Source organism: Astyanax mexicanus, chromosome 3 (assembly GCF_023375975.1).
Source record: "Astyanax mexicanus isolate ESR-SI-001 chromosome 3, AstMex3_surface, whole genome shotgun sequence".
In the NCBI taxonomy this organism is placed as follows: domain Eukaryota; kingdom Metazoa; phylum Chordata; class Actinopteri; order Characiformes; family Acestrorhamphidae; genus Astyanax; species Astyanax mexicanus.
The window spans coordinates 2,312,102-2,338,718 of NC_064410.1; the positions used below are offsets into that span (position 1 = coordinate 2,312,102).

General features: G+C 38.5%; 1 protein-coding gene across 1 annotated transcript; it reads left to right on the forward strand.

Moving 5' to 3' along the window:
* The first annotated feature begins 2,654 nt into the window (after positions 1 to 2,654).
* Positions 2,655 to 20,910, forward strand: lrrc3b (leucine rich repeat containing 3B). Its single transcript, XM_007260671.4, has 2 exons — positions 2,655 to 2,844; positions 13,322 to 20,910. Exon 2 carries the CDS (start codon positions 13,461 to 13,463, stop codon positions 14,244 to 14,246), a length of 786 nt encoding a protein of 261 aa, XP_007260733.2. The 5' UTR covers positions 2,655 to 2,844; positions 13,322 to 13,460; the 3' UTR covers positions 14,247 to 20,910.
* The last annotated feature ends 5,707 nt before the right edge of the window (positions 20,911 to 26,617 follow it).

Genomic DNA, 26,617 nt, shown 5'->3' on the forward strand with positions numbered 1-26,617 from the left:
AATGTGACACTACTGACACTGAACTTCTACTGTAACTCCTGCAGAAAGAGCTTTATATGGCACTTCTAGCATTTAAAAAAAATGTTAATTGAGAAAGAACAGTCATTAAACTACAATTTGTGAGAAAGGCATTCGGTACTTATTAAATGTCTTTTCTTATTTTAAATTATATGGTTTAGGACAGGTTATATTTACGCTTGACATTTTTTACATCATGTAGGCTACTGTTTACTAGCCTCCCCAGATCCCCAGATCTGCACAATTTCCTAGCTATTTGTTTTTGCAACAAAATATATATATATATATATATATATATATTAGCCATTTAGCATCAGAAAAACCCAATTAGTCCAAAAACGTTATTTTAACTTTCTACCGAAAGTAAATAAAATAGTTTCAAACATAAAATTGGATGAGAATTTTTAATCAACCATTATATCACAAGTGGATACCTCATTCAAATAACATATTATTTACATAATTTCACATGTGATTTCCTACTGTTCACAATATGCCACGTAGGATATAATATATATGTAATGACATATTACATTATTGCATTCACAATTTATAAAGGTGTTCTAGTCAGTTCAAATGTGATCACATGTGAAAAAACGTGACTCCTCTCAAAGCGTTAACTCTTTAACTCTTTGTACTGTAAACCCCTGTGGATCAGAGATTGAACTAATTATTGTTATTATTTACACTATGCCATATGTGATCACATTATTCACAGTATGTCATATAGGATTACATATGATTTATGTGATGCCACATGTGAATGCATAACATAATGCATTTACATAAAGTCACATAGAATCATGTTTTATTTGCATTATCACATGCAGTTCAAATGATGTCACATAGGATATAACATATATGTAATGGCATATTACATCATGCACTTACACTATACAAAGGTTTTTTGTAGTCAGTGCACAAGTGATCACATGTGAAAAACATGTGACTCCTCTCAAAGGGTTAATTTCCCACTAAGGCTAATACCAGTGTCTCTCTGGGAGTTAACTCTTTATACTGTAAACCCCTGTGGATCAGGGACTGGACTAATCCCAGTTTCCCGCTCTTTTCTCCTCCTGTCTCTCAGTAAAGGTTGGAGTGCGTAGTGGATAACAGTGTTTAAGTGTGTGTACAGGTCTGCTGAGGGTCACAGTGTTTTCTGGGGAGCAGGAGAAGCTCCTGAACCGAGGATGGGCTCATCTCTCCCGGGGCTGATTGGACACACAGCGACAAATTAGACGGTGTCGTGTCTACCGGTAACGCATGCGATGTAACTGCACGTTTCCCCCACCCGTATTCACACAAGTCCCGCCCACTAAACTCTAATTGGCTGAAACTCTATTCATAGGCAGTATGAGCTGAGAATGGACTGCTATACTGATCATAATATATATATATATATATATATATATATATATATATATATATATATATATATATATATTCAGTCCTAACAAGATAACAAAAAAACGTATTTATTCAATATTGATTTAATACTAATGTCATTATGGTATCACAAAGCCTATGATCAGACATACTATTCACATTATGTCACATAGATTTACATACACTATATGTTTAAATGTTTGTAGACACCCTTAATTGCAATTAATGCATTTCTTCAGCTGGGTATCCAAAAACAATATTAACATACCCTGTGCTAATTGGCTAGTTGATTGGATACAGGATTTTTTAGCAAGGTAGATAGATAGTAAACAGATAGAGATGCTAAACAATAGTTTGATGACACAGCATCCGTCTTGTAGTCCTTCTGGTATCTAAGCTGTCCCAATCTATCCCAAGCTATTGTGCTCCATACCTGGCATCCTGGGGTGTGGAAATATGAATGAGGAATGGGCATATATATATATATATATATATATATATATATATATATATATATATATATATATATATATATATATATATTATTTTTTTTATTTTTTTTTTGCGAGCCAAAAATCTAAGCATATTTCTGCACCATAACATTCAATTCGAAGAAGTGCATACAGGTAGAAAGAGTGCAATCAATAGATGCCAGTGCTTAAACCTAACGCGTTTATTTTAAAGCAACAGTCCAGGAGTTTTGGGAGATAATATGTGTAACTGCGCAGAATTACATGTGGAATTACATTTAACTGTTAACTTATTTAACAAAAAAAGAAAGAGGACAAAAATAATGGTATAGTGCGATCTACACCTGGCAGACTAGATTCACTTTTTTACTGTATTATATCTCAGGGTAGTTTTAATGCTTTTAAAAGTAGAATATTGTAATGTACTGAGTTTGACTGAGAGTTTTAATAGAGAAAATGAATGCTGGTGTAGCTCCATATTCCACCTTTATCTACTGTATATGTGTATATGGTTGCCTTGTCTTGTCTTGTCCTATCCCCAATTAATTATAGATAGACAGACAGACAGATAGACAGATAGACAGACATACATATAGTGACTTCATTAATTTGGTACATTTAAGAACATTAGCGTAAATTAGATCCAACCACCCAATCATAAAGCAGAATTGCGCACCAGCAACCAATCCGCGCGAAGGAGGCGGGGCCTCCCGGAAAACGGGTGTGAAAAAGAGCAGCACGGCTCGTGCACAGGGTGATTCGTTCCAGCGCGCGCAGACCGGCCCCTCCCATTATTTCGCACCGTCCGCGCGAGATCAACAAACAATTGAGAAATATGTGAGCGGAGGGCGGCGGGGCCTCGCGGAGAGTTCAGCCCGGAGAGCAGCGCCTGATCCCGGATCCCAGCCGCGGATCCGCCCGGAGGATGAGCGCGAGCTGGAGGCAGCGGTGGAGGACCGATTCACTGCAGGTGAGATGTGAGGCGCGCGCATGTCGCCTGTTGCTCCTCCGCTGTCTGCGTGTGTCTGCGCGCGCGGCGGCGTGTTCTTTACTGTAGATGTGCGGGGATCTGCGGGGACCTGCGGGTTTAGAGCTGAGAGGAGAGGGGTGTGATGATTTCTACAGAAACACAGGGCTGATTTTATTGATGTGCGTCAGGAGGAGTGATCATCACACTATCACCATTATCACCTAAATCATCACCACTGATCCATCACCGCCAGCCTCCACCTGAACCAGTATAGTCCTCCAATACTGATTCAGTACTGACTGGATTAATAGGGGATTTAGTAAAGACCAGGTGAAAATAACTGTTTTTATATATAAAATGTTCACTATTAATAATGTGTGTTTAATTCATGTACAAAATACTAACTAAATGATTTAATAAACCAGTAGTCCTCCAGTACTGACTCAGTACTGACTGGATTAAAGGAGGATTTTGTAAAGAACTGGTGAAAATAACTGTTTTTATATATAACATGTTCACTGTTAATAATGTGTGTTTAATTCATATACAAAATACTAACTAAATGACTCAGTAAACCAGTATAGTCATCCAGTACTGACTCAGTACTGACTGGATTAAAAGAGGATTTTATAAAGAACTGGTGAAAATAACTGTTTTTATATTAGTTCAGCAGCTCATCTGCTTGCTCTGTTTAGCATAAACCACCCAGGCTTTGAACTAAATCAGCTATCAGTTTTATATTAAGTCATATAGGCTATATTAATTCATTTTTACAGTATTTATGGCTCATTCTAGAATTGAGAGTACATTTCAAGTCTCCCAAAAAGTTGTGGTAACAATAAGACATTATATAAAATGTTCACTATAAATAAAAATGTGTGCATTTAATTCATATACATTTCTCTTCTGGCATTTTTATATGACGCTCTTATCCAGACCAACTTACAAGGATATTCCTGTTACAGAGGACGACCAATGTAAAGTTAGGAGTCTTATCCAAGGACTCTTACTGGTGTAGAGCACCCAGATTGGGAATTGAACCCCAGTCTCCCATAACCAGTAGTCCTTCTGTACTGACTCAGTGCTGACTGGATTAATATAGGATTTTGAAAAATAAATTGTAAAATGAACTGTTTTTATTTTAGTTTAGCAGCTCATGTGCTTGCTCTATTTAGCATAAACCACCCAAGCTTTGAACTTGGTACTATATGCTATTTAGTTTAATTTAGTATAAATTTAAAATTTAATTGTATATATATATTGGTGAGCATTGGTAAAATTATGTAAAATGTTAATATGTTAATAATGTGTGTATTTAAATCATATACAAAATGTCTTTATAGGCTATATTAATACATTTCTATATTAATACATTTATGGCTCATTTTAGTTCTGCAGCTCACATGTTTGCTCTGTTTAGCATAAAACCATGCAGGCTTTAAACTTGATTTTAAATATATATAAATAAATTTAGTCAAAAACGCTGTTAAAACACTGTTGTAAACTCAAATACTGTATAAACTGTTGAAGAGATAGTACCATTATTACCATGTTTACTGGTCAGATATATCGCTGTGATATAGAGGGTGTCTCCTGTACAGTTTTTAGTGAATGATGATATGTTGAAAATCCTTAAAACTCTGTTGATTAAATGGATTAAATGGAATTAGCAGTTAACCAATGAATAATGAGTCATGAGTTGACTGATGAATATGGCATTTCTGCATTTTTAGAGCCATATTTCAGGTAAATGGTATTTGCAGCAGGTCTATGAGGCTGATTCTCTGTAAGGCACTGAAGTTTGTCTTGGTTACAAATGACCACTGTCAGGAAATGTCAGGTGTGCTGTGAGAAACAGGCTGTTGCTGTTATTAACACTGACCCATTACACACAAACGCGTCTGAGGAATTTACTAAAATTGCAGGGTTCCATTATGCTCCTCTGGAGTCCAGTGGTAAATGTTAGAAAGCATTAAATTGGTATTATATCCCTCCTCCAGTGGCTTTCAGCTCGCACTGCCTCTCTCTGGGCTGCTGGAGAGAGGATTACTTCATGATATTTCCCTCTAGCATCCAAAATTGGTCGGAGGAATTTTACAGGAACTCATTTCAGGGGTCCTTTGTGTGCTGGGATTACACATTGAAAGATTCAGGGTCAGCCTAAAAACACAAAGCTGAATGGAAGTTCTTGGACATTTCTAACAGCACAGTCTTACCTCGGCAAGCAAACACAAATGGAGGATGCTTTTTGATCTTCTGTGAGGAGCAGGATGAGAATGGTGTTTCTCTGGGATTCACTGCACCCTAAAATCAGGGTAAATGCCTTGTATTCTTTCCAGATCTGTCTGGGTGTTTGAAGGCCTGTAGATGTGTATTTCTGATCATACAGTGGTGTGAAAACGTGTTTACCCCCTATTTTTGCACGTTTCACACTCTAAAATGTTTTAGATCATCAAACAAATGTAAAGGTGCACCGTATTATAAGGCGCATTTGTCTAGTCTATTTTCATATATAAGGAGCACTGGATTATAAGGAACACTATTAAGGAACAGGGGTATCACCATGTTTTCCTTTTAATTCAGCAGGTCGCACGGCTGGGTTGGGGTAACCCAGGGCAATACTAGCTAGCGATTTGTTCCACATAGCTTACAGTACAGCTTACAGTAGTTGCTAATACTAATGCTGTTCCAGCAGTGCTAGCCAAGGTTAGCAGCAGGCTACAGGCCAACGATACTTACCTCTAAATAGCGAAAGAGCTAACTAGTGCTAAGTGCATTTAGCAATTGGCATCAAAATGCTTAGTGCATTTAGCAATTAATGCTAATGTTGCTCCAGCAGTGCTAGCCGGGGTTAGCAGCAGGCTACAGTTCAATATACTCACCTCTGAAAGGTGAAAGAGCTAACTAGTGCTTAGTGCATTTAGCAATTAATGCTAATGCTGCTCCAGCAGTGCTAGCCAGGGTTAGCAGCAGGCTACAGTCCGATATACTCATCTCTGAATGGCGAAAGGGCTAACTAGTGTAAAAAAAATCCAAACTTAAATCCCCAAAAAAACTTAAACGTGCGCCCAAAGTGTAATTACGGTGCGCAGCAGTGGACAAATAGCTATTTTATTAAACGCGAGGAGACGAAACTCAGAGATGTGCGTCCGGACAGGACTAAAATACCTGGAGGACCACGAAAAACAGAGTTCAGCGAAAAACAGAAGATAAATGAGCCTGTACTTTTTTTTTTAGAGTACGCTGAGAAAAACACGTAGATGATCGATCTGGACAGGAATAAAATCACAGAGGATAAAAAAACCCATAAAAAAGAGATAAATTACCCCAGAACTCCTTGCGAAACGAATTCAGTCCAGATAGGGCTTAAGATAGCAATGAGCATCAGGACTCAACTTGTGCATTGGGCTAAATTGGTCCCCTTAGTATTTAAACACTTAATAAATACTAATGAAAAGGATTATATGGCGGCACTGTTATAATAAATGGAGTTTGTTTGCTTATTCTCAGCTGAGAAAAGCAGCACTCAGTTAAAATATAAAAATATATACCGATATTTGTATAAATATTTAAGTATACAAGTTTTTCTTGCACTGTTTCAGTGTTTCAAGCAATCAAATGTAATTCACAGGCTTTGTTCTGCACACCAGGTGAGGTGGTCCTGATCACTATTATGTGTTTTTTTTACGTACTCTTCAGTTAAAAGGATTTATTGATAAAAAGGAAGACATTAATTAAAAAGAAAAAATATTTTGATAAAAAAAAATAAAATCTCAGATCATCCTCCTCAGCAGACTGAGCATGATTCCTGCTTTCTCCCGGCTAATGAGCTGGAGTCATGCTGTCGGCCCCGCGACCGCTTCCTTCAGATTTAGGTGGCGGCACCATCAGTTCTAAATAAATCATTGGTAGGAAATGACAAATCTGGAGTCGATCCAAAGCCCATGCATTAAAGATGCTGCATTAAATGGTGATTTGGAACATGAGGTCAATGCATCATCAGCCCGGCGAGTTTAACGCAGCTCATTTTCAGTGTTGTAGGCCACATTAGGGACTCGGTGCGTAACAATATCAGCGTGAGACTACCCGCGCTGTAAGTGCGCCTAATCTTTCCTGATGAATGGCCACACTGGCACTCAAACGCTTTCATGTTTTAGTGACTTTGCATATTTAGCTGCTCTGGGCTTTAATAGCTGGAGCGGCGTTCGCTCAAATACACAGGAAAATCCCATCCAAGTAGGAGTCACAGCCATGGAGCCTATCTGCTAAAACAGGGAACCAGCTGAGCAAATAACACCATATCAGCCTGGGACTCGGGCCGAGCTGGGCCGTGGGGGCCTTCAGCGCGCACACACACACACACACACGCAGATAGAGATTCCCTCTAACAGACACCGCCGAATAATGAACACACCATCAACCACAGCTCACACAGACAGACAGCTCTGAGGTGCTCAAATGTAAAAAAAAAAAAAAAAAAAAAAAAACAGCACTGGCTCCAAGAGATAATCCATTAAAGACGGTTTTCCCATCGGCCCAATTTATACTGCGTTTAGACATGCCTATAAAACAGAAAGACACAAAGATCATTTCATTGAAGAATTCAGAATTAGAAATAAGCAGAGGTGGAAAAAGTACAGAAAAGTACTTTGCTGAAATTCTACTCAAGTAAAAGTAAAAGTACCCATCTAAAAATCTACTCGAGTAAAAGTAAAAAAGTACTCAATTTAAAATGTACTTTGAGTAAAAGTTACATAGTTACTTTTAATCATTTGATTTGAAAAAAAGTACAAATCATAAATTAAATAATTATTAAATTAAATAATTTGGACCTTTCAGGCAGTATTTGTTCAGATCACCCCATAAAACAAGTAATTACAAATTACTCATAAAATCTACTCAATTACAGTAACGTGAGTAAAAGTAATTCATTACTTTCCACCTCTGGAAATTAGACATGATTTCAAATGTCAGTATTCAATGGAAATTACAGTGGTGTGAAAAAGTGTTCGCCTCCCTTTGTGATTTTTTTTTTCCCTCATTTTTTGCTGCATGTTTTTCACTCTTAAATGTTTGAGATCATCAACATCAATGTCAATTTTTGGGAAATGTAAAGGATTTTAAGTGCACCTTATAGTGCAAAGCAGTAACTGTATTAAGTCAAATTGATGAGTCAGTCTTAGGGAGTTTAAAGCTCCAATGTTTCAATATAAATATCAATATTTGATCTCATGTATCGATACAATCTATCACAATATTGGGTACCACTTTAGAATAAGACTACCTTTATAAAGGGTTTATAAATGGTTTACAATTAGTTTATTTATGGTTGCTAATTAGGTTGTAAATGCCTTAAAAATCATTAATAATCAGTTATAACTCACATACATAGAAAGGGAAACAATATAGATGGCTGTGTAATATAGTTCACTATTTGGCAAACAACAGGTCAGTGTTGCCCTTTCTACGTATGTGTTATAACTGATTATTAATGATTTTAAGGCATTTACAACCTAATTAGTAACTATTAATAAACTAATAGTAAAGCATTTATAAACCCTTTATAAAGGTAGTCTTATTATAAAGTGGTACCCAATATTGATATATATTGACAATATTTGTCCCACCCTAATAACTGGACAAGGTAGGAATTACCTGTAGTGATCAGTGTTAATCAGTCTGGTTGAAAAGCAGCATTAATACATATATATATATATATATATATATATATATATATATATATATATATATATATATATATGTTGTGGATCTGCTCTGAGCTTCTTCACAGCTCACAGAGAAAGTTCCAGTTCTGTCTGTCGTTTTTAATGCTACATGCTGTCTAGCATACCAAACGTCTACCAGCCACACGTACAGCAAATATAAATCAAAGAAAGGATGCCTATTATGAGACAAACACAGGATTCCAGGAATAAAGACTGCTGTGCTTTACACAAAGAATCCCCCATCATGGGGCATCTTTTCAAAGACAGTAACATAAGGCCACAAACAACATACACAAATGACATTCAGAATATAGCATACAGATCTGAAACTGTTCTATAACATTTCTTCCAAATTCCAAATAAAAATATTGTCAATTAGAGCATTTATGTGCAGAAAAAGACAAAACAATGCAAAAAAAACAAGTTCATATCCATATCCAAGTTTTACGTGTTCAGAAATGAGCAATATTTGGTGGAATAACCCTTGTTTTTAATCACAGTTTTTTCCATGCATCTTGACATCATGTTCTCCTCCACCAGTCTTACACACTGCTTTTGGATAACTTTATGCTGCTTTACTCCTGGTGCAGAAATTTAAGCAGTTCAGTTTGGTGGTTTGATGGTTTGTGACCATCCATCTTCCTCTTGATTATATTCCAGAGGTTTTCAATTTGCTAAAATCAAAGAAACTCATCATTTTTAAGTGCTCTCTTATTTATTTATTTTTTCAGAGCTGTACAGTTATCCAAAAGCAGTGTGTAAGACTGGTGGAGGAGAACGTGGGTTAGGAAACCAGGGTTATTCCACCAAATATTGATTTCTGAAATCTTAAAACTTTATGAATATGAACTTGTTTTCTTTGCATTATTTGAGGAGAATTTGGGAGAAATGTTGTCTGTAGTTTATAGAATAAAGCAGTAATGTTCATTTTACTTAAATATATAGCTTATAGATAGCAAAATCAGAGAAACTGATTCAGAAACTGTATATGTACTGTCTTATACATGTTTTTTTTTCTCATAAAACACTATATTATATTCAGCATATGTTATAGATATATTACACTTTGACCTGTTTCTGTATTCTGTGCTTTTATATCAGTTCGTGTTCACTGCTCGATTCTCTGTATATCACAGTCTGTGCACATGACTGCGTTGGGGTAGACAGGGAAATAGCATGTTGATTGCTACGTTTTTGAAAATCGTCCTCAGTTTTGAGCTATGTTTGTCATCCGAGGCAGTGAGTGATGCTGGGGTGCTTTTCCCCAGTCAGACATTTGTAATTATGCTAATTCCAAGACAGCGTGAATCCAGCATGCAGACGTTATCAGACACAGCTTGTATGAAAACCTAACAGACACACACAGAAGCTATGAAGAGATATGAATCCAAAACATTTATAGAGGTTTATAGACACTCAGTCGCATTTGAATTGGTGGCATAGAATGTGTTTAAATGTATTAAACTGAAAACGCAGTGGTGTGCAGTGAGGCCCTTCTAACCCCTCAGAGAAGGGGTAACAATAGGTGCATGTAAATCATTACATAATATTTAATAAGGAAATATATATTATAGTTATTGCAAACTATAAGCACATATTTTATAAATTAACTAAAATAAAATAAACAGCAACTAATTCAAAGCATTAGTCTGCGTTTTTCAGTTGCTAGGTGACTATTATCTGACTGACAGCTGTTGTAACCAATCAAAACTGCTTTTTAAAATGGCCATCAGCTGCCGGAGCCCTGAGAGAGCACAACAGTTCTTGCTCTCTCTGGGTGGGTACAGTAGATGGCGCTCTTCTTTCCCCTCAACACTCCTAGGGTGATGTGGATCAGCACAAGGCTGCGTCTGTGAGCTGATGTATCAGAACCGAGTCGCTGCGCTTTGATGCTACTCGGCAATGCTATAAACTGGTGCACCTTATGAATGAAAATAGATTTTTTTTAAATGGTAGTTTATTGATAGTGTGCTTTATAATCTGGTGTGTCTTATAGTGCAAAAAATACGGTACATTTTATATTTTAATCTGTAATATGTGATTACTTTTTTTGTTTCAGTTGAAGAACATTCACCAAACATCGTGTTTCATTTTCATTGTGAAGCAGTGAAATGATTTGCCGGCCAGGCAGCACTGAAGCAGAGGGACCGGTGATTACCGTGAGGCGTTTCACACACTGATTTAGGAAGCGTAACTGACAGAATTATCATAAAACCTGTTCCATTTGATTTTGGCAAATCTGCATATGTTGTTTTTAATATAATGCTTTCTAGTGATATAATTGGCAAAGTGATTATTACAATGCACCTGAGCTCAGACTCGCCCCTGAACGCTGTGCTGTAACAGTCTGGAGTGGAGAAAAATGTTATATTGCAAATGTTCTTTTTTTGATGATATATATTGCTATATTAAACAATGCAGAACCCAGGACATCACCAGTCTTGCGTCCGAACCAATCAAAAGCTGAGTCAGTCCTGAGCTCAACTCAAAACCTGAGGAAAACAACAGCAAAACATCAGTAATCAACCCTTTAATCAGGCATTTAAATGGCTTTTTAAATATATAAGAACAACAGCGTTTTTTCTGGGATTAAAAGCATGAAATCGGCTGTAACTGGAAATATCTGCGCTGCAAAACTGTGCTGGGATGAGGTGCACAGCTTGCCACACATGCTCACGTTTACAAGCACGTGCCCAACCTCGTGTTTACTCCTCCCCCTCACGCTTCTCAGGCAGCAGCAGCCTGTCACTCACACAGACACAGAGACAGAGCTGTGTATCTACTTTTTTGCACATTGCGATGACGATGCTTAAACGATATATATTCTGCAGCCGTATTCTAGAGTCTAGAGCAGTGCATGCTGTGATCCACGCTTTTGAGTCCTCCACCTGAAATTAGCATGTAGCGTTAATTGAATTCAGGTTGAAATCACAGAGTCGCGAGCGTCTGGAAGTGGTTTTCACCTTGTGATCATGGAGCACACGGAAGGCTCCTTTAGGGCTGCTGTTCCAGAACATGGATTTGTGTCTGGGTTGAGATGAGGAGGTAGGCGACGCAGCTCGCTGTACCTCACACCTGTCACCTGAGTTGTTGTTTTCCCCCCGAGCTGGGTTTGGGAAAGTGCGTGATGTATTTTTATGCATCAGGAGTGTTTGTGTCTGTGTGCCAGCAGTGTGTGTGAGTGTGTATGTTGGCAACATGGCTTCTCACCCGTCTCACTCTCTCTCACTTGCTCTCTCTCTCTCTCTCTCTCTCTCTCTATCAGCTTTGTCTCTGTTGTTCCCAAGCTGATGCAACAACACCGGTACAGTAAGCCGTGACACCAGCCATCCAAAAGATTTGATTGATGGATGTCAAAAGTCTAACTCGTTTTCACTCAGGATAATGGATGTTAGACACCCGTGTATCAGCCCTTTACACAAGTATTCACTTTATAAAACCAGCTTTTATTAAATACCTACAATAAAACAAAAGTTCTCCAGTCCTGAAGCTATAGAAGAACCTCATTCACTAACTGTCCCTAACACGCATACAGGAATGATCTGATATTCATCAGTTTTCTCTCATTTAAAATTTTAGAGTGTAAGAAAATATAAATGTCATATTGTATTGTGAGATTTTGGTTTGCAACACAGGATCCATGTAAAGATTGGTGTCAGAAGTGGTTCATTTAGTGTTGTGTTTAAACCTTCCCACTAGATAGCATTGTTGTTAGTTGTTAGTGTCGTTAAATTCCACTGTTCCGATTGGATAAAAAGTACTGTATAATTTTGCTCAAATCGTATAAATATGACAGTGTGCTCAAACAAACTAAAAGCATAATTCAGTTGATCTGGACCATTTCCACCTCTTTTGGTTGGACCAGATTTTTTTGGTCATGGGTTTAGACTGGAAACCACCACCTTTAATCTGCTATGTACGGTTGGAACAAACTGAAAAGTCTGAACCAAAAAAGACATAGAATATTTTTTAGGCAATTTTTTTTGGCTTTCATTGCCGCAATTCCTATATCCAGACCAAATTCCAAATTCAGTTTGTTTCAGTTTTACTTTTTTTACCTTTGGTGCAACTTCCATTAATCCAGACACTGTGGCTACAGTTGACATAAATTTCCTTTCTGCTTCTGTTGTTTTGTGTAAATTAAGTGGGATGTTTGTAGATGAGGTTTTGAAGTTTTAAGTCTATAGTTTTTTTTTGTGTTTTAGGTCAATGGTTGTTGTACCCTCTCTTGATTCTTGGCATGAGCAGTGATTTAAGATAACAGATGTACATCTATCAAACGGGCGAACTTTCAGGATTAAAAACCATAGATAGTAGGAGGAAATCAACCATAACATTTAATGAGATCAGTGAGGATCGTCCTGAAGCCCCCCTACAGTCCCATACAGCTCAGACAGCAGTGAACACAATGAAAAAAATCACATGAAAAAATTGTGTGGGTGAAAAATCACCCTGCGTTAACGTTCTACGGTTAAACAGGACTCAAACAGGACTCACTGTGTCCTCTCTTTTTTAAAGGAACCCCACTGCTGTTTGGTGTTCTTTAAGCTTGAAGCTGCTGCTGATGATGAGCTTTAATATTTGGAAAAGCGTGATTTATCACAGTAGATTTTATCATCACATTGCTCATCCTCAACCCAAACCTCCAAAACTGTTCCTTATCTCTTATCTTCATGCTTGATTAAAGCTCTTTGGAAGTTTTACTGTTACTGCAAATAGAGTGATTCTCTTCCTCTTTTTCTCCCACACAGGCCTGAGTGGAGGATGACAGCGATGTGCAGCTTTTCCCCAGAGACCCCCGGGCTCGCGGTGACCGCTGCAGCCTCTTTGGGGCCGTCGTGAGCGGCCCCTCGTCTGGCTTTGGCGGGATTATGCTGACGGCTGGCCGGCATGACTCCGCTGGACCTGTGGCTCTCGCGCTCCATCCCCATGTGCCTCCTGCTGCACAGCCTGGTGCTCATGGCCATCTGCTTCCCCTCGGCAAGCATGTGCCCCAAGGGCTGCGCCTGCCAGCGTGCCGACCACTCCCTGCACGGACTCAACGTCACCTGCAGCCTGCTGCGTCTGAGGGAGATCCCTCCGGACCTCCCGCCAGACACGGTGCTCCTGCAACTGGACCGCAACCACATCCAAGCGGTGCCGGACCGCGCCTTTCAGGGCCTGAGGATGCTGCGGCGGCTCAACCTGTCGCATAACGCGGTGGAGACGCTCGGAGAGGGCGCCTTCCTCGGCCTCGAGGCCTCGCTGGAGGAGCTGGACCTTTCTCACAATCGCATCGTCAGCGTGCACAAGGATGCTTTCGCACGGCTTAAAGCTCGCGTGCTCGTTGACGACAACCCGTGGCACTGCGACTGCGCCCTGCAGCAAGCTTTGGGCGGCATGGCACACAACCACGAGGCGGCGACGCGAGTCCACTGCCGTAGCTCCGAGCTGCGAGACCAAGAGGGACGACCGTTTCTGGCAGTGGACGCCGACTTGTGCAACCTGGCCCGGCGCACCACCGACTACGCCATGCTGGTGACCATGTTCGGCTGGTTCGCCATGGTCATATCCTATGTGGTGTACTACGTGAGGCAGAACCAGGAGGACGCCCGCCGCCACCTGGAGTACCTCAAGTCATTGCCCAGCAAGCCCAAGAAGCCCGATGAGCCCGAGGACATAAGTACTGTGGTGTGAGAAATGAGTGAAATGTGTTTTTTGAGGAAAGCATGCACTGAGGCGGGGACCGCTATCGAGGCGCTAGCTGTTTACGCCACAAAGGCCTTCGGTGTTCAAGGGAAAAAAAAGAAAAGAAAACATTCAAAACGAGAACAAAAAAGGATGGATGGATTACTGAGAGCAATTCCGTAATTCCGTCAGTTCAGTCGCCATTCAAGCTGGATTAGTTTTACTGAGGTTTGCTTTTGTGTTTTTTCTCTGGGGGGTTCAGAGGAGGATTCCCAATGGAAATGGAAGCTTTATACCCCAGTCTCAAACCTTAACGACAAAAATGCTGTACAGCCGAGTTTATCGGCAGGTTTCTTCGGCAGGTTTATTCTCTTGGTGTGAGGTCTTAGAATAGAGGGTTGGTAAATTTTACACACTGTCGTAACTACTACAGTACCTCCTCCCGTAAAACTAATCCAACTCGAACAGGCCTCCACTTAGACAGCTAAGACACTGACCAATAGATGTAGTCTAGTCTACTACTCAACACGTGTCTTCTCTTTTCCCAGTCGTGCATTACTGTTGCATAGTATTTAGGTCAGTTTTTGTAATACTATTCCTGACTGTGTGTCCACAAGAGATTCTTGTGACTACAAAAAAAAAAAGTGGCATTAGTTCGATAACCACTAGATCTGGAAAAGAAGGACCTTGTAAGAACTTGTAAGTTCTGATGTCGCAAAATCAGATCACTAGCCCGTAACTCACTCACTCGTAACTACCCACGTCTTTGCTACCCAAGAGTTGCTAAACACGTTCAAGACCAGTACAGGTTTTTTGGGGGGGGATTCAAATCTCAGGTGTAAATGTTGATATCGAATTCTATGACTTGTAAAAAAAAACCCCAAAAGAAAAAATTCAAACCTTTTGTTCCTCTGAGGTTTTCTAAGATACATATTGAGTGGCCTCTTCATACAGTCAGCTCCACACTTCAATATTGTTCAGGATGTGGCGTCCAAAGAGGCACGTCCGAATCCATTCGATTACTTTTAAACTCTACAGACTTTATTATAGCTATTTGATAATCACAATCGCAGAAGAAAGAAAGAAAGAAATAAAGAAAGAAAGTAAGGGTGCGGACAGTGCTCGTGACCCAACAAGGGACTTCTCTTCCAACATCATGATTTCTTGTTTAGTTTTTTGTTGTTTTGTTCAGTTTAGTTTTTTTGGGTTTCTTGATCTCCATTACCTCATTGTTGTTAATGTGTGGTTGTTGAATAGTGTAGCCCCTAAAAGTGTCAGTGTGTCGATTCCCGTGTGATCCAGAGTGCAGTAGCAGCGGGGCGCGGTCAATATTTTCCTTGCAGCCGAGTTCCTCGCAGTCAGTAACGCCGAGCCGTCAAGCTCCTTGTTATTTCCCGTAACTCACTGTTGGCTGTAATGTCCCCCACCGTGCAACAGCCATCATCAGCCCCATATTGGCCATCAATATCGCTAACAAAGCAGTTGAAATGACTAATGTGTTTCCAAGAGAGGCAATTCATGGTGAAGTCTTATTCCGCTGATTTCCAAATCACCACTTCCGCTCTGGAGGCGAGAGACGTATGGTAATTATTCTGGCTGAGGGAAATCGAGGCAAATGGCCCTGCTGGACCGAGCCGTCAGAATTCAGATTCAGAGTGGGCAGTCAGCTCCGCGACTTCTCTCACTGTGCGTTTAACAGTTTAATGTGACCAGCCAAGTGCGAGCGGCAGATCGTCGCTGCTGCCGGTCTCCTGGTGGCCTCATCGTACAAAACAGTCAGCGAGAAAGAGAGAACAGATGCAATAGTTCCCACCATTCAGCATTGTGCAAACTGTGTGTCTAAATCGTGAAAAACACAGATGGTTTGAGTTGTAATCTCAGGCCCTGTCCACAAAAATCTGGATATTTCTAAAAACTGAGGTTTTTGTGTCTGTTTAAAAAATATATATGTACAGGAGATTGCCGGTTTTAATCCTGTTCATGTAGCTCACCATCAGCTGCTGGAGCCCTGAGAGAACACAATTGGCCTTGCTCCCTTTGGGTGGGTACAGTAGATGGCACTGTTTCCCCTCATCACTTCAAAGAGTGATGTAGATCAGCACAAGGTGTCTGTGAGCTGATGTATCAGAACCGAGTCACTGCGCTTTCCTCCGAGCGTTAGCGCTGTAATGCTACAAGTACAGGGGTTGGACAATGAAACTGAAACACCTTGTTTAAGAGCACAATGTTTTATTGTGGTGACAGACAGTTCTGGTGGAAACAGGAGAGTTGAGGTCCCTATCAGACAGCTTCCTCTTACAGCGTCCACAGTTAATCCTGTTGAATGTGGTTGGTTCTTCTTGGTGGTATGCTGGCTGACATTACCCTGGATACCGTGGCTCTTGATGCATCACAAAGACTTGCTTTCTTGGTCACAGATGCGCCAGCAAGACGTGCACCGACAATTTGTCCTCTTTTGAACTCTGGTATGTCACCCATAATGTTGTGTGCATTGCAATATTTAGAGCAGAACTGTGCTCTTACCCTGCTAATTGAACCTTCACACTCTGCTCTTACTGGTGCAATGTGCAATTAATGAAGATTGAACACCAGGCTGCTCCAATTTAGCCACGAAACCTAAAATCCCCACACTAAAATGATGACAGGTGTTTCAGTTTCATTGTCCAACTCCTGTAAAGCGCTCCAAGTAAACTCCCAAGAACTCATCAACTGATCCGGACCAGAGAAACCAACTACATGTGTAAACTGGTCCCTATGTATGGGAGCAAAAGAGATTATTTCTATGATATTACACTAAAGTTTGTTGTGTATCATGATTTCGGTGTCCTGTTTGCACGATGCTAAAAGGCGTAGGTCTGTTAGCTTCCATTTTTATGGTTACATTAATGTTTGACATCAAGAACAGCAGTTTAGATCAACGTGTCAATGTATTTTACAGAGTAAAATAAGTAAAATACACTTCATGTAAAGCTATAGTGATTGAAAAGAGCAGTGTTTACGGTCAGGCACTGTGTTTCCGTTGAGTTTACTCTCGTGTAAATAGCACTCCCCTGTCATGCGAGAGGGTACGGTCTACAGAAATCCCTTTAAAAGAGTCGTTGTTGAGTGTACATTATTTGTCTAGTCTGTTGCCTTGTCTCGCATTAGCAGTACACACACACACACACACAAATACACACAAAATAACACACACCTCGCAGTGCTCGGGAGAGAGAGGAGCTGTCGTTCTGTACATGAACCACAATGAAACACGGTGTAGCCAAGGACTCGAGAGATTTTTTATAAGTGCCTGAAATAACTCGCCTTTCAATTTCCCATTTTCTTGTCAAGCACGCATCATTCCACATTTAATGTGTTATTCCCGGAAAGTTTGTGCTGTTTTGTGTGTGACCTGCCTTAGGGATACTCTACTTTCCAACTGTTTTCTACACAAAGACCAAGAGATTAGGCCAGAGGCCGAATACGATAGTGAACACGGTTTTATTTCCTGTGGGCTTTTCTTGATTTTGCCTGTGTTGCTGTTCTGGTGATCATGTAGCGTAGAATAATATCACTTATTAATCAGCTTAAATAAATTAAAGGAGAATTACAAGAGGTTAAAGAACTAAGAAACGTGAGAAAAGAAATAGGTTTCCCCTCATAGAAACCTGCTAACCTCCTTTTCCACCCTTTTTACATTAATTGGATATAACTTGATATAATCCTAATGAAACTGGAAAAATCCACGACTAAAAAGAACGACTAAAACTCCAGTAACCATTTCTTTTTACAAAAATCAATCAGATTTAAGTCTAACTACCCAGAGACGCATTTGTCGACAAATTTTGCAAAATGCACAATTTAGAGATTGGTGTAAAAAGGTGTAAAAAAAAAAACAGTTTCTTCCTGGTTTAATATGACAAGGTGTTTAAACAATATATTACCAAATTTTTCGCACTACTTAAACTTAAAATCCTTTAATTAAAAAAAAAAAAAAAAACGACAGTCCGTCTTATAATCTGGTGCTCCCTATGTATGAATTGTAACAGTCAGTTATTAAGGAGCAGTAAAGCCACTTTGCTGAAGTACAGAGTAATAAGAATGAGTTTTCAGTGAAGATTCTCCAGCACTAAGGATGGAGCAGTATTAGCATTAGCCGCTAACCACGCTAAGCGCTAGCTCTTTCACCGTGCAGAGCTGAGAATATTGTACTGTAGTCTGCGTGTTTACGTGGGACGCATTGCTAACCACAACTAGCGCTGATGCTAAGTGCACTAAAATATTGGAAATCTAAGTTTAATGTAATTAAACAGAAGCGCTTTACTCACCCAAAAAAATTGTTTTTAGTACAGAAATCTGTTTAGTACAGAAATATGTTGATTCAAAATTGCATCCAAAGTTTTAATATACATTTTTCTATTGAATACAGTTTTAGACTAACTAGATTAACTAGAGTAGTAACAGCACAAAGTTAATGGTTGATCAAAAATATGGGGTAAACTTTTTATCTTGTATGTTTTATCTTATATTTTTATATTTGATCCATACTTTATTGTTATATATTTGTAGTTGCAGATAGGCTATTTCTAATTATTAGAATAATGATATAATATTAGCATATTAGAACATCCAAATATATCACTAGGTTACATTAGGAAGCTAATTTGCTCCTTCTATCACTTGGGCTAACACTTGGGTAGCATGTGTAATGTGTTAGCCTGGGCAGGGAATCTTCAGGGTGGAGGGTGGGAGTGTTATCCACTACACTGTCCAACCCATCATCGTAATATACAAAAAAAGAAAAGATGAGGTTACTGTTTCTATTGAACATGTGCCATGTTTCAGCAAGCACTGCCAGGAGGTCTGATGACTAATACCACACACACACACACACACACACACACACACACACACACACATATACAGTGTCTAAACCTTTTCTAAATTTTCATAATTATTTATTAAATGCTTATTTGTGACATGATGGGTGTGTTTAGTGGAAATGGAAGTAGAATATTGGTAACACTTTACTATACACATCGCTAATAAGCAGGTAAATAATATGCTAATATTATGGTAACAAGTTGTATTTATTCATTAAAAAAAAAAAATATATATATATATATCAATTTCTACTTGTTTCTGATTAATAAACCAGTAATTGTGGAGGTAATAACTCCGTAACAATTAAAAGATTGTGATTGTAATTGCAGTCAGAAAGAAAATAGTAAATCTAGATTTTTAATTCTGCTAAAAATTCAATTTTATGTTAGATGCAGAATTACTGCACTGTTTTTTTTGGGGTTATTAAAATTTCAAATTTGATCCAAACTAGTTTATTATCAAGTAGTTACCATTACAGATACTAATCTATTAACTAAGAACTAGAAACGTTTCTTTCATTCTTTCATTTAAGGTAAATACTACTTGTTACGTTTTATTTTCTATTTTTTCCCGACTACTACTACAATTGCAGAAATTTTACGTTTTTAATGAGTAGAAAATGTGCTAATAGTTTATTATATAATTGAAAGATTTTGGCTATAAATTGCAAATTATCATTAAAATATAACGTATCATCCATGAAGAACTAGAAATAATAAGTAGTATTTGAATGCAATTTTTTCCATAAATTTACAAGTTAATTACGTACTTGTTCTGATTTGTTATCTAGAAAATTAGAAAATAATTAATCATTAATACAATAAATATTAGCATAATATTATAATGTAATTTCTTACTAATTATTGATCTGGAACCTTTAGAATTACTGATTTATTATTTAGTAACAAATACAAAATCGGTCAATTAATTGATGTGTAAATACAACTTGTTATCTTAATATTAATAATATTATATTATTATTATCTAACTGGATATCCAATTATGGAGCTACTACCTCCACAATTGCTGATTTATTAATATAATTGATATTTAGTTTATGAAGAAATAAATAATCTGTTACCATAGTATTACCATATAAAGTAAAGTGCTGCCTGAATAGTTTGATACGAGGTTTCTTGGGTCCTTTGGCATGACCTTAAATATTACCTCACTTTGTCTTTGTAACATGATTAAATTGGATTAGATTAGAAAATATTTAAGCAATAGAACAGATATTACCTTAAAATTTAGATTTTTAACAGTGCCTAGTATATAAGATATATATATATTATAAAATATGAGATATCTAAAATCCCACCACTTAAAAAGGTAATAGCTTTTTTGTGTTTTATCACAATCTCTCCTTATTGGTTGAACGTCCTTCCCTCTTAAACACTGGATATGAACTACAAATCAGGCAAAATCAAGGAAAGCAGAAAGGAAAGGACCATTCTTTCAGTGATTCAGACATGAATAAATGCAGGAGAGCAGCAGAATAAAGCTCCGGAAATCTCGTTTACCGTTAGAGTGGTACTGTATGTAGAGTCGGTGACTTTGCCTTTATTCTGGTTGTATAATGGCAAAAGAAAAGCTGCACAGATTATTTTCTTCCACTCCTGTTTACTCTTTTCATCTTGCTGTTTAGATTTTTTTTCTTTCTTTTTTCTACTCAACCTTCATGAAAGTGTCTTCTGTTTCAAAAAAAAAAAAGGAACTGATTTTGAAGACCTACCACTGAATACCATTGTTGGTACATCACATTATAAGCGCATGTAGAGGAGAAAATGAAATAAAAGAGGCATTGACTCGGTGCAAATGGTCTTGCGTTTATCTCGGCCGTGTTTATGAGCTATTCATAAAGTCATGAAGTCATAAAACAGCAGGTCTAAGCCTGTTTTATATGAATGCACAGGTTCTTACTGAAAAAGTGTATTTTATCTGTTTATTCATTTTAATAATGAGAATTAAGCAATGCTGTTGGACTGTAGAAGATGACCATTTAGTTAACTGTGTCTAAAAAGAGCATCTTTTACAACTAGCAAAAGTAGTCTGGTAGCAAAAAACACAATAACACAAATAAATGCCCAAATAATCAAGCTGAATTGATGGTGGCAAAGAAAAACTCCCTCAAAGCTGGAGGAAGAAACTTTTTGGGAGGAACCAATCAAGAAACATACAGAGGACACATTCTTCTCTGATCAATACTGCTCATAAATTATTAATAAAACATCATTATGCAGTCTCACAGGTCTGAATCTGACTGTTGACTGTTGTCAGGGTTTTAATCAGTCAGTGGAGCACACACACATCACTTCCAGACCACCACACCAGACCATCAGTGTAGATTCATTCCTAAACTCTGATGCTAGTTTTTAACAGCGTGGAAGCTGTTAAAAACTGTGAAAAGAGATTTTTGGACAGGGTGTAAGATAGCAATGAGCATCACGACGCACCTTTTTATAGGGTGTACGATCAATAGAGCCCATAGTTCTGTAGTACTGTATGTGATTATGTACCCACATGGTGCTCAAGCGAAACCAGTACCCTTCTCACAAGATAAAGTGTTGATTTTTATCTTTATAAGCTGATTACCATCTCTGTACATGTGTGGAAACCTGCATCTGCCAGGGATGGTGGTCCTCAAATGCAAAGCGCAAGATCATGAATAAAGCATGGAGCGAATGCTGATGAGGGGCCAGTTGGAACTGAATTGAGATGAAGACAATCGCGTTTGAACCGAGACGAGCGCCAGCTTGCCAACCGTTCACAAAAAGCACCAATATGGACATACATGAATGCAGGCTTGTTCACTGCTGTCACACACACACACACACACACACACACACATGCACACACTGCCTTTCTTTCTGTCTGTGTGTGTGTGTTTGAAGCTTGGATGCACATTAATGAATTTTCAGCTGAATTATAGAGCACTGCGGCTCCAGAATTAGTTCTTGGATTGGATCTATATTTAAACCTGGCTGGCAGCAGCACACTGTACCTCGTGGTCACTCTCCAAAAAGTGCTCAATTTTAGCCAAAAATAATAACTTAGTTCTGATCCGCCATTTAGGATGAGTTAGAATGAGCTATGGAAACATCTGCAGGACCTATAAAGTTCCAAAGCCTTCCTGTTTAGATTTTGTCATCTCAGTCTACGTTCACATTATAAGCCACTTTGCTCAAATCTTTCTTTTTTTTTTTCTCAGATCGGATTTGTTTATCTTGACGGTTCACATTCACTCTAAATGTAAGTGTGAACGAATCTGCTCACATTTATACCTGTATAAACGCCTCCTTCTTCACCAACAACAAAAAAAACTCATATTAGAGAGACGAGAGACTCGTAGCTTTATAAAGGGAAATGGATGAGTTAGCAGCTCATATGTGGAGCATCTTTTTGCTGGAGTGGAGAAACAGGAAACAGCTGGTCTGAAGTTCATGCTCAGGTCCAGGAGGTAAAAAAAAGGCCAGTCGGTTTGCTTTTGCTGTTTTTTTGCAGCTATAGCTGCACAGCTGCACCAAGAGATGCAGTGTGGGTACGAGAGAGAAGCACGTAGCGCTCATGCTAATGCGTAAAAGCAAAAAGACGCATGAATTCTGATTCAATTTAGGTCCACAAATGAAAGTGACTCAAATCTGATTAGAGAAAATCTTATTTTTCTTTAAAAGAAATGTAAAATTTACTGATGATCAGTGATGGTTTGTTTGGAGAGACATGTCTGTCATCTGCTGGTGTTGATCCACTGTGTTTTATTATCAAGTCTAAAGTCAGTGCAGTTTTGTTTTCCCACAAAATCTTACAGCACTTCATAAAAGTAGAAGAGAAGCGTAAAGAAGCATGAAGATGCAGATTTCATTTTCCAGCAGGACTTGGCACACTGCCCACACTGCTAAAAGTAGCAACTGGTCTTATATTTAATATTAAAAAATTCCTGAGACACTGATTTTTTGGTTTTTATTGGCTGTAAGCTTCATAATCATCAACGATAAAAGCAGAAATAAACGCTTAAAATAGATCACTAGATCAATACAGTGTCTTGTAACACATCACCTACATGATATCCTGAAGACGTATCAGGGGATCACATCATGACTGAAATGTACTGAACTTCTAATCAGGATTACTTTGGATTCCACAATTTCCTCAAATGGTCCTCAAATTCGACCTAAAGTTCTAGGATTTAACGTTTTATTCCATTTCAAATTGACACCCTTAAAACTGTTTAAAAAGCTGTTTGTACTTGCATATATCTGTACAGAAATGGTCTTTAAAAGACCCATACTTTGCCCTTACTCCTCTAATTCTCTACCCTATATAAACCCTCACTTCCTCTCTACCTGCATGTGGGTTGAAGGGTCGTCCCAATTCCTATAGGGGGAGGGTTTCACCCCCTACCCATCTAACTATGTTCCAAGGGAATGGGGTAAAACTCAAAAACAGGGTAGGGGTAGGGGTGAGTGAGGAGTAGTGCCAGGGGTGAAATGGGATTGGGCCAAACTGTGAGTTCTTGTCACTCTGTGAGCAGTAAGGTTTTAAAGGAGCATTAGCTCTTTAAGGAAAAGGTCTTGAGGAATATTCTCAAACCAGACTCTCACCAGCCTGAGCCCATTACCGCTCTACAGCGGCGAGAACAAAATGACTCAAGCGCTCGTTACACAAGTTAAGATCATCATAAGATGATTTGAATGCAAGGTAAGGCGGTCTTTCAGTAATTATCTTGCAGGCCTGTTCTGTGCAGCCTAATGCCCATAACACAATACACCGAAACAAACTCCACCGGGCACTCGCTGCTGATTCAAAATGCCACTCACACGCAGCTTTACATAACTGAACTCCTCTGAATAACTTTTTGACAGTCTTTTGACAGACAGTGTAATTTGTCTTTGGGAATTATTCCAATTTTCAAAAGTCTCCCAAACGAGTGGCTGGCTGACGATTAATTTATTTGCAGAAACGGACAGAAACTATGAGCACAGCATGACCGATGAGAACCTTAATTACTGCTGTAAGTCTGAAGGCGGAGATGCATCTCCAGAACACTGGATATGATATAAATGTATTAAACACAGAGTGATCTATGAATGTGCAGATGAATGTGGTTCCTCAGTGGCTGGAGTTCGTATATCAACCATTGGTATACAAAAATGATGTTTGTCAATCAACAATAAATAAATAACACTGCTTATAACACTTTTTACCAGGCTACTAGCGGTGGTGGGTAGGTGGCCCTACCTGGCTGATGTTAGTAGAAGACATGCAGATTAAACAACTGGTTTTGGGAAATTCAATCCTGATGTGAAAAATGCTCTGAAGCAAAAGAGAACTGTTTTATTAACACGGATATAACAGTATAATTGTGCATACATCCAGCATTTTGGATTTTTTTGGGGGGCACAGATGAATTTGTCACAGAATGAATGTTCAGATTTTGTGTCAGTATCAGTATTATCTGTATCTACAGGGGCTGGACACTGAAACTGAAACACCTGTAGTTTTAGTGTGGGATTTTAGGTTTCACGGCTAAATTGGAGCCGCCTGGTGGCTAATCTTCATTAATTGCACATTATTGCACCAGTAAGAGTGTGAAGAGTGTGAAGGTTCAATTAGCAGGGTAAGAGCACAGTTCTGCTCTTAAAATATTGCAATGCACACTATAACATTATGGGTGACATACCAGAGTTCAAAAGAGGACAAATTGTTGGTGCACGTCTTGCTGAAGCATCTGTGACCAAGACAGCAAGTCTTTGTGATGCATCAAGAGCCACGGTATCCAGGGTAATGTCAGCATACCACCAAGAAGGACCAACCACATCCAACAGGATTAACTGTGGACTCTGTAAGAGGAAGCTGTCTGAAAGGGATGTTCGGGTGCTAACCCGGATTGTATCCAAAAAACATAAAACTACAGAATTCAATGTGCACCTCAACTCTCCTGTTTCCACCAGAACTGTCCGTCACCACAATAAATTATTGCGCTCTAAAACCAGGTGTTTCAGTTTCATTGTCCAAACCCTGTAATGATCCTCAGTAAATTCAGTCTTTTCTAAGTTACGAGTATCTGAATAAGGAGCTCCAGACAGAGTTTTTATTATTTTTTTATTTCTAGTGTGCATTAATATTCTGAGGCTGAGCGTGGCAGTGGAAGGGTCAGGGAGCAGACAGCACTGTGCTTGGTCAGTCCAGCACTTTAAACACTCTCGCGCTCAGCCGCTGCTTTCCTGCTTTCACAGCACCAGCAACCATTAACAGACATGGTCTAGCTAAAAGGAAGGAACTGCAATCTTAAAAACGAAGGTGTCAAGAGGGGGTTTGTGGGGGTAAAGCCATAAAGAACCACTTGTCCCACTTTCAAAGTATGGGTCTTTAAAGAACCGTTTCTGTGCAGATATATGCAAGTGCAAATAGCTTTTTAAACGGTTTTAAGGGCGTCTATTTGATACAGAATAAAGTTTTATTCCTAGAACTTTAGGTCGAAGCTGAGGACTGTTAGAAAGCTTTAAGCAGGAAAATGTGGAAGGAGATTCTTGCTGAATTTTTACTTAAATGTGATGATAAGTGAGTGAGTGTGTGGTTACTTACTAATCGGATCAGAACTATCCATAGTACTGGATAGTACTATCTCTCTCAGTTCAGTTGTGCTTTATTGGCATAAATGTAATTATATACATTTTATATATATAGTAAAAAAAGAAAATAATATTAATAAAAATAATAATAAGAAGAAGAATAAATACACATACATATTAGAGGGAAAAATAACAGTAAGACTAAAAGATTGAGTGATCAATAAAGTAAGGAGGTAAAAATAGTCAAAAAAGCACAATAAGTTAAATTAATAGAAGTGAAAAAGATATAATATGTAAATTAGAAATATGTCTCTATCTCTGTATCTATTTCTCTCTCTTTTTATCTCTCTCTCTTTTTTCTCTTTATCTCTCTCTGCAGCTCTGTTTTTCTTTCTCTATTTTTCTCTTTCTCTCTCTATATATATATATATATCTTTTATATCTCATTCTCTCTCTTTCCATATCTCTCTCTCTCTCTCTCGTGGGGAAGCCGAGGAGATCTGCGCAAGTGCAGTAGAAGTTGAAAAATCATGTTTTTTTGTGCATTTGGGAGCTAAACAAGCTAGGCTAAGCTAAGCTAGGCTAAGCTAAGATATTTTTATTGTCACTACACAATGTACAGTGAAATTGAGCAGATTTGTGAGCAGTAATGCTTCCAGATTCAAACAGATTTCAGAAACAGAAACATTTAGGTGGCTAGACTTGTATGAGTGACTTTAAATGCCCTGTGATGTTGAGGAAACTGACTTGTCAACAAAGAATTTGATAGTTTTTCATTACATAATTATCTTTAGATATTTTTTACACATTACTATACTATTTTATAAGCAAAACACTGCAATTACCTAAAGCTAGCTATACATACATTGTCAGAATTAAACAAAATATACAGCAAAAAAATGAATATAGTAATGCGCTATAATCTTTTCTTAGACAGAGGTGGAAAGT

Coding starts and splice junctions, on each gene's coding strand:
- lrrc3b (XM_007260671.4), top strand. CDS start 13,461: ATGACTCCGCTGGACCTGTGGCTCTCGCGCTCCATCCCCATGTGCCTC.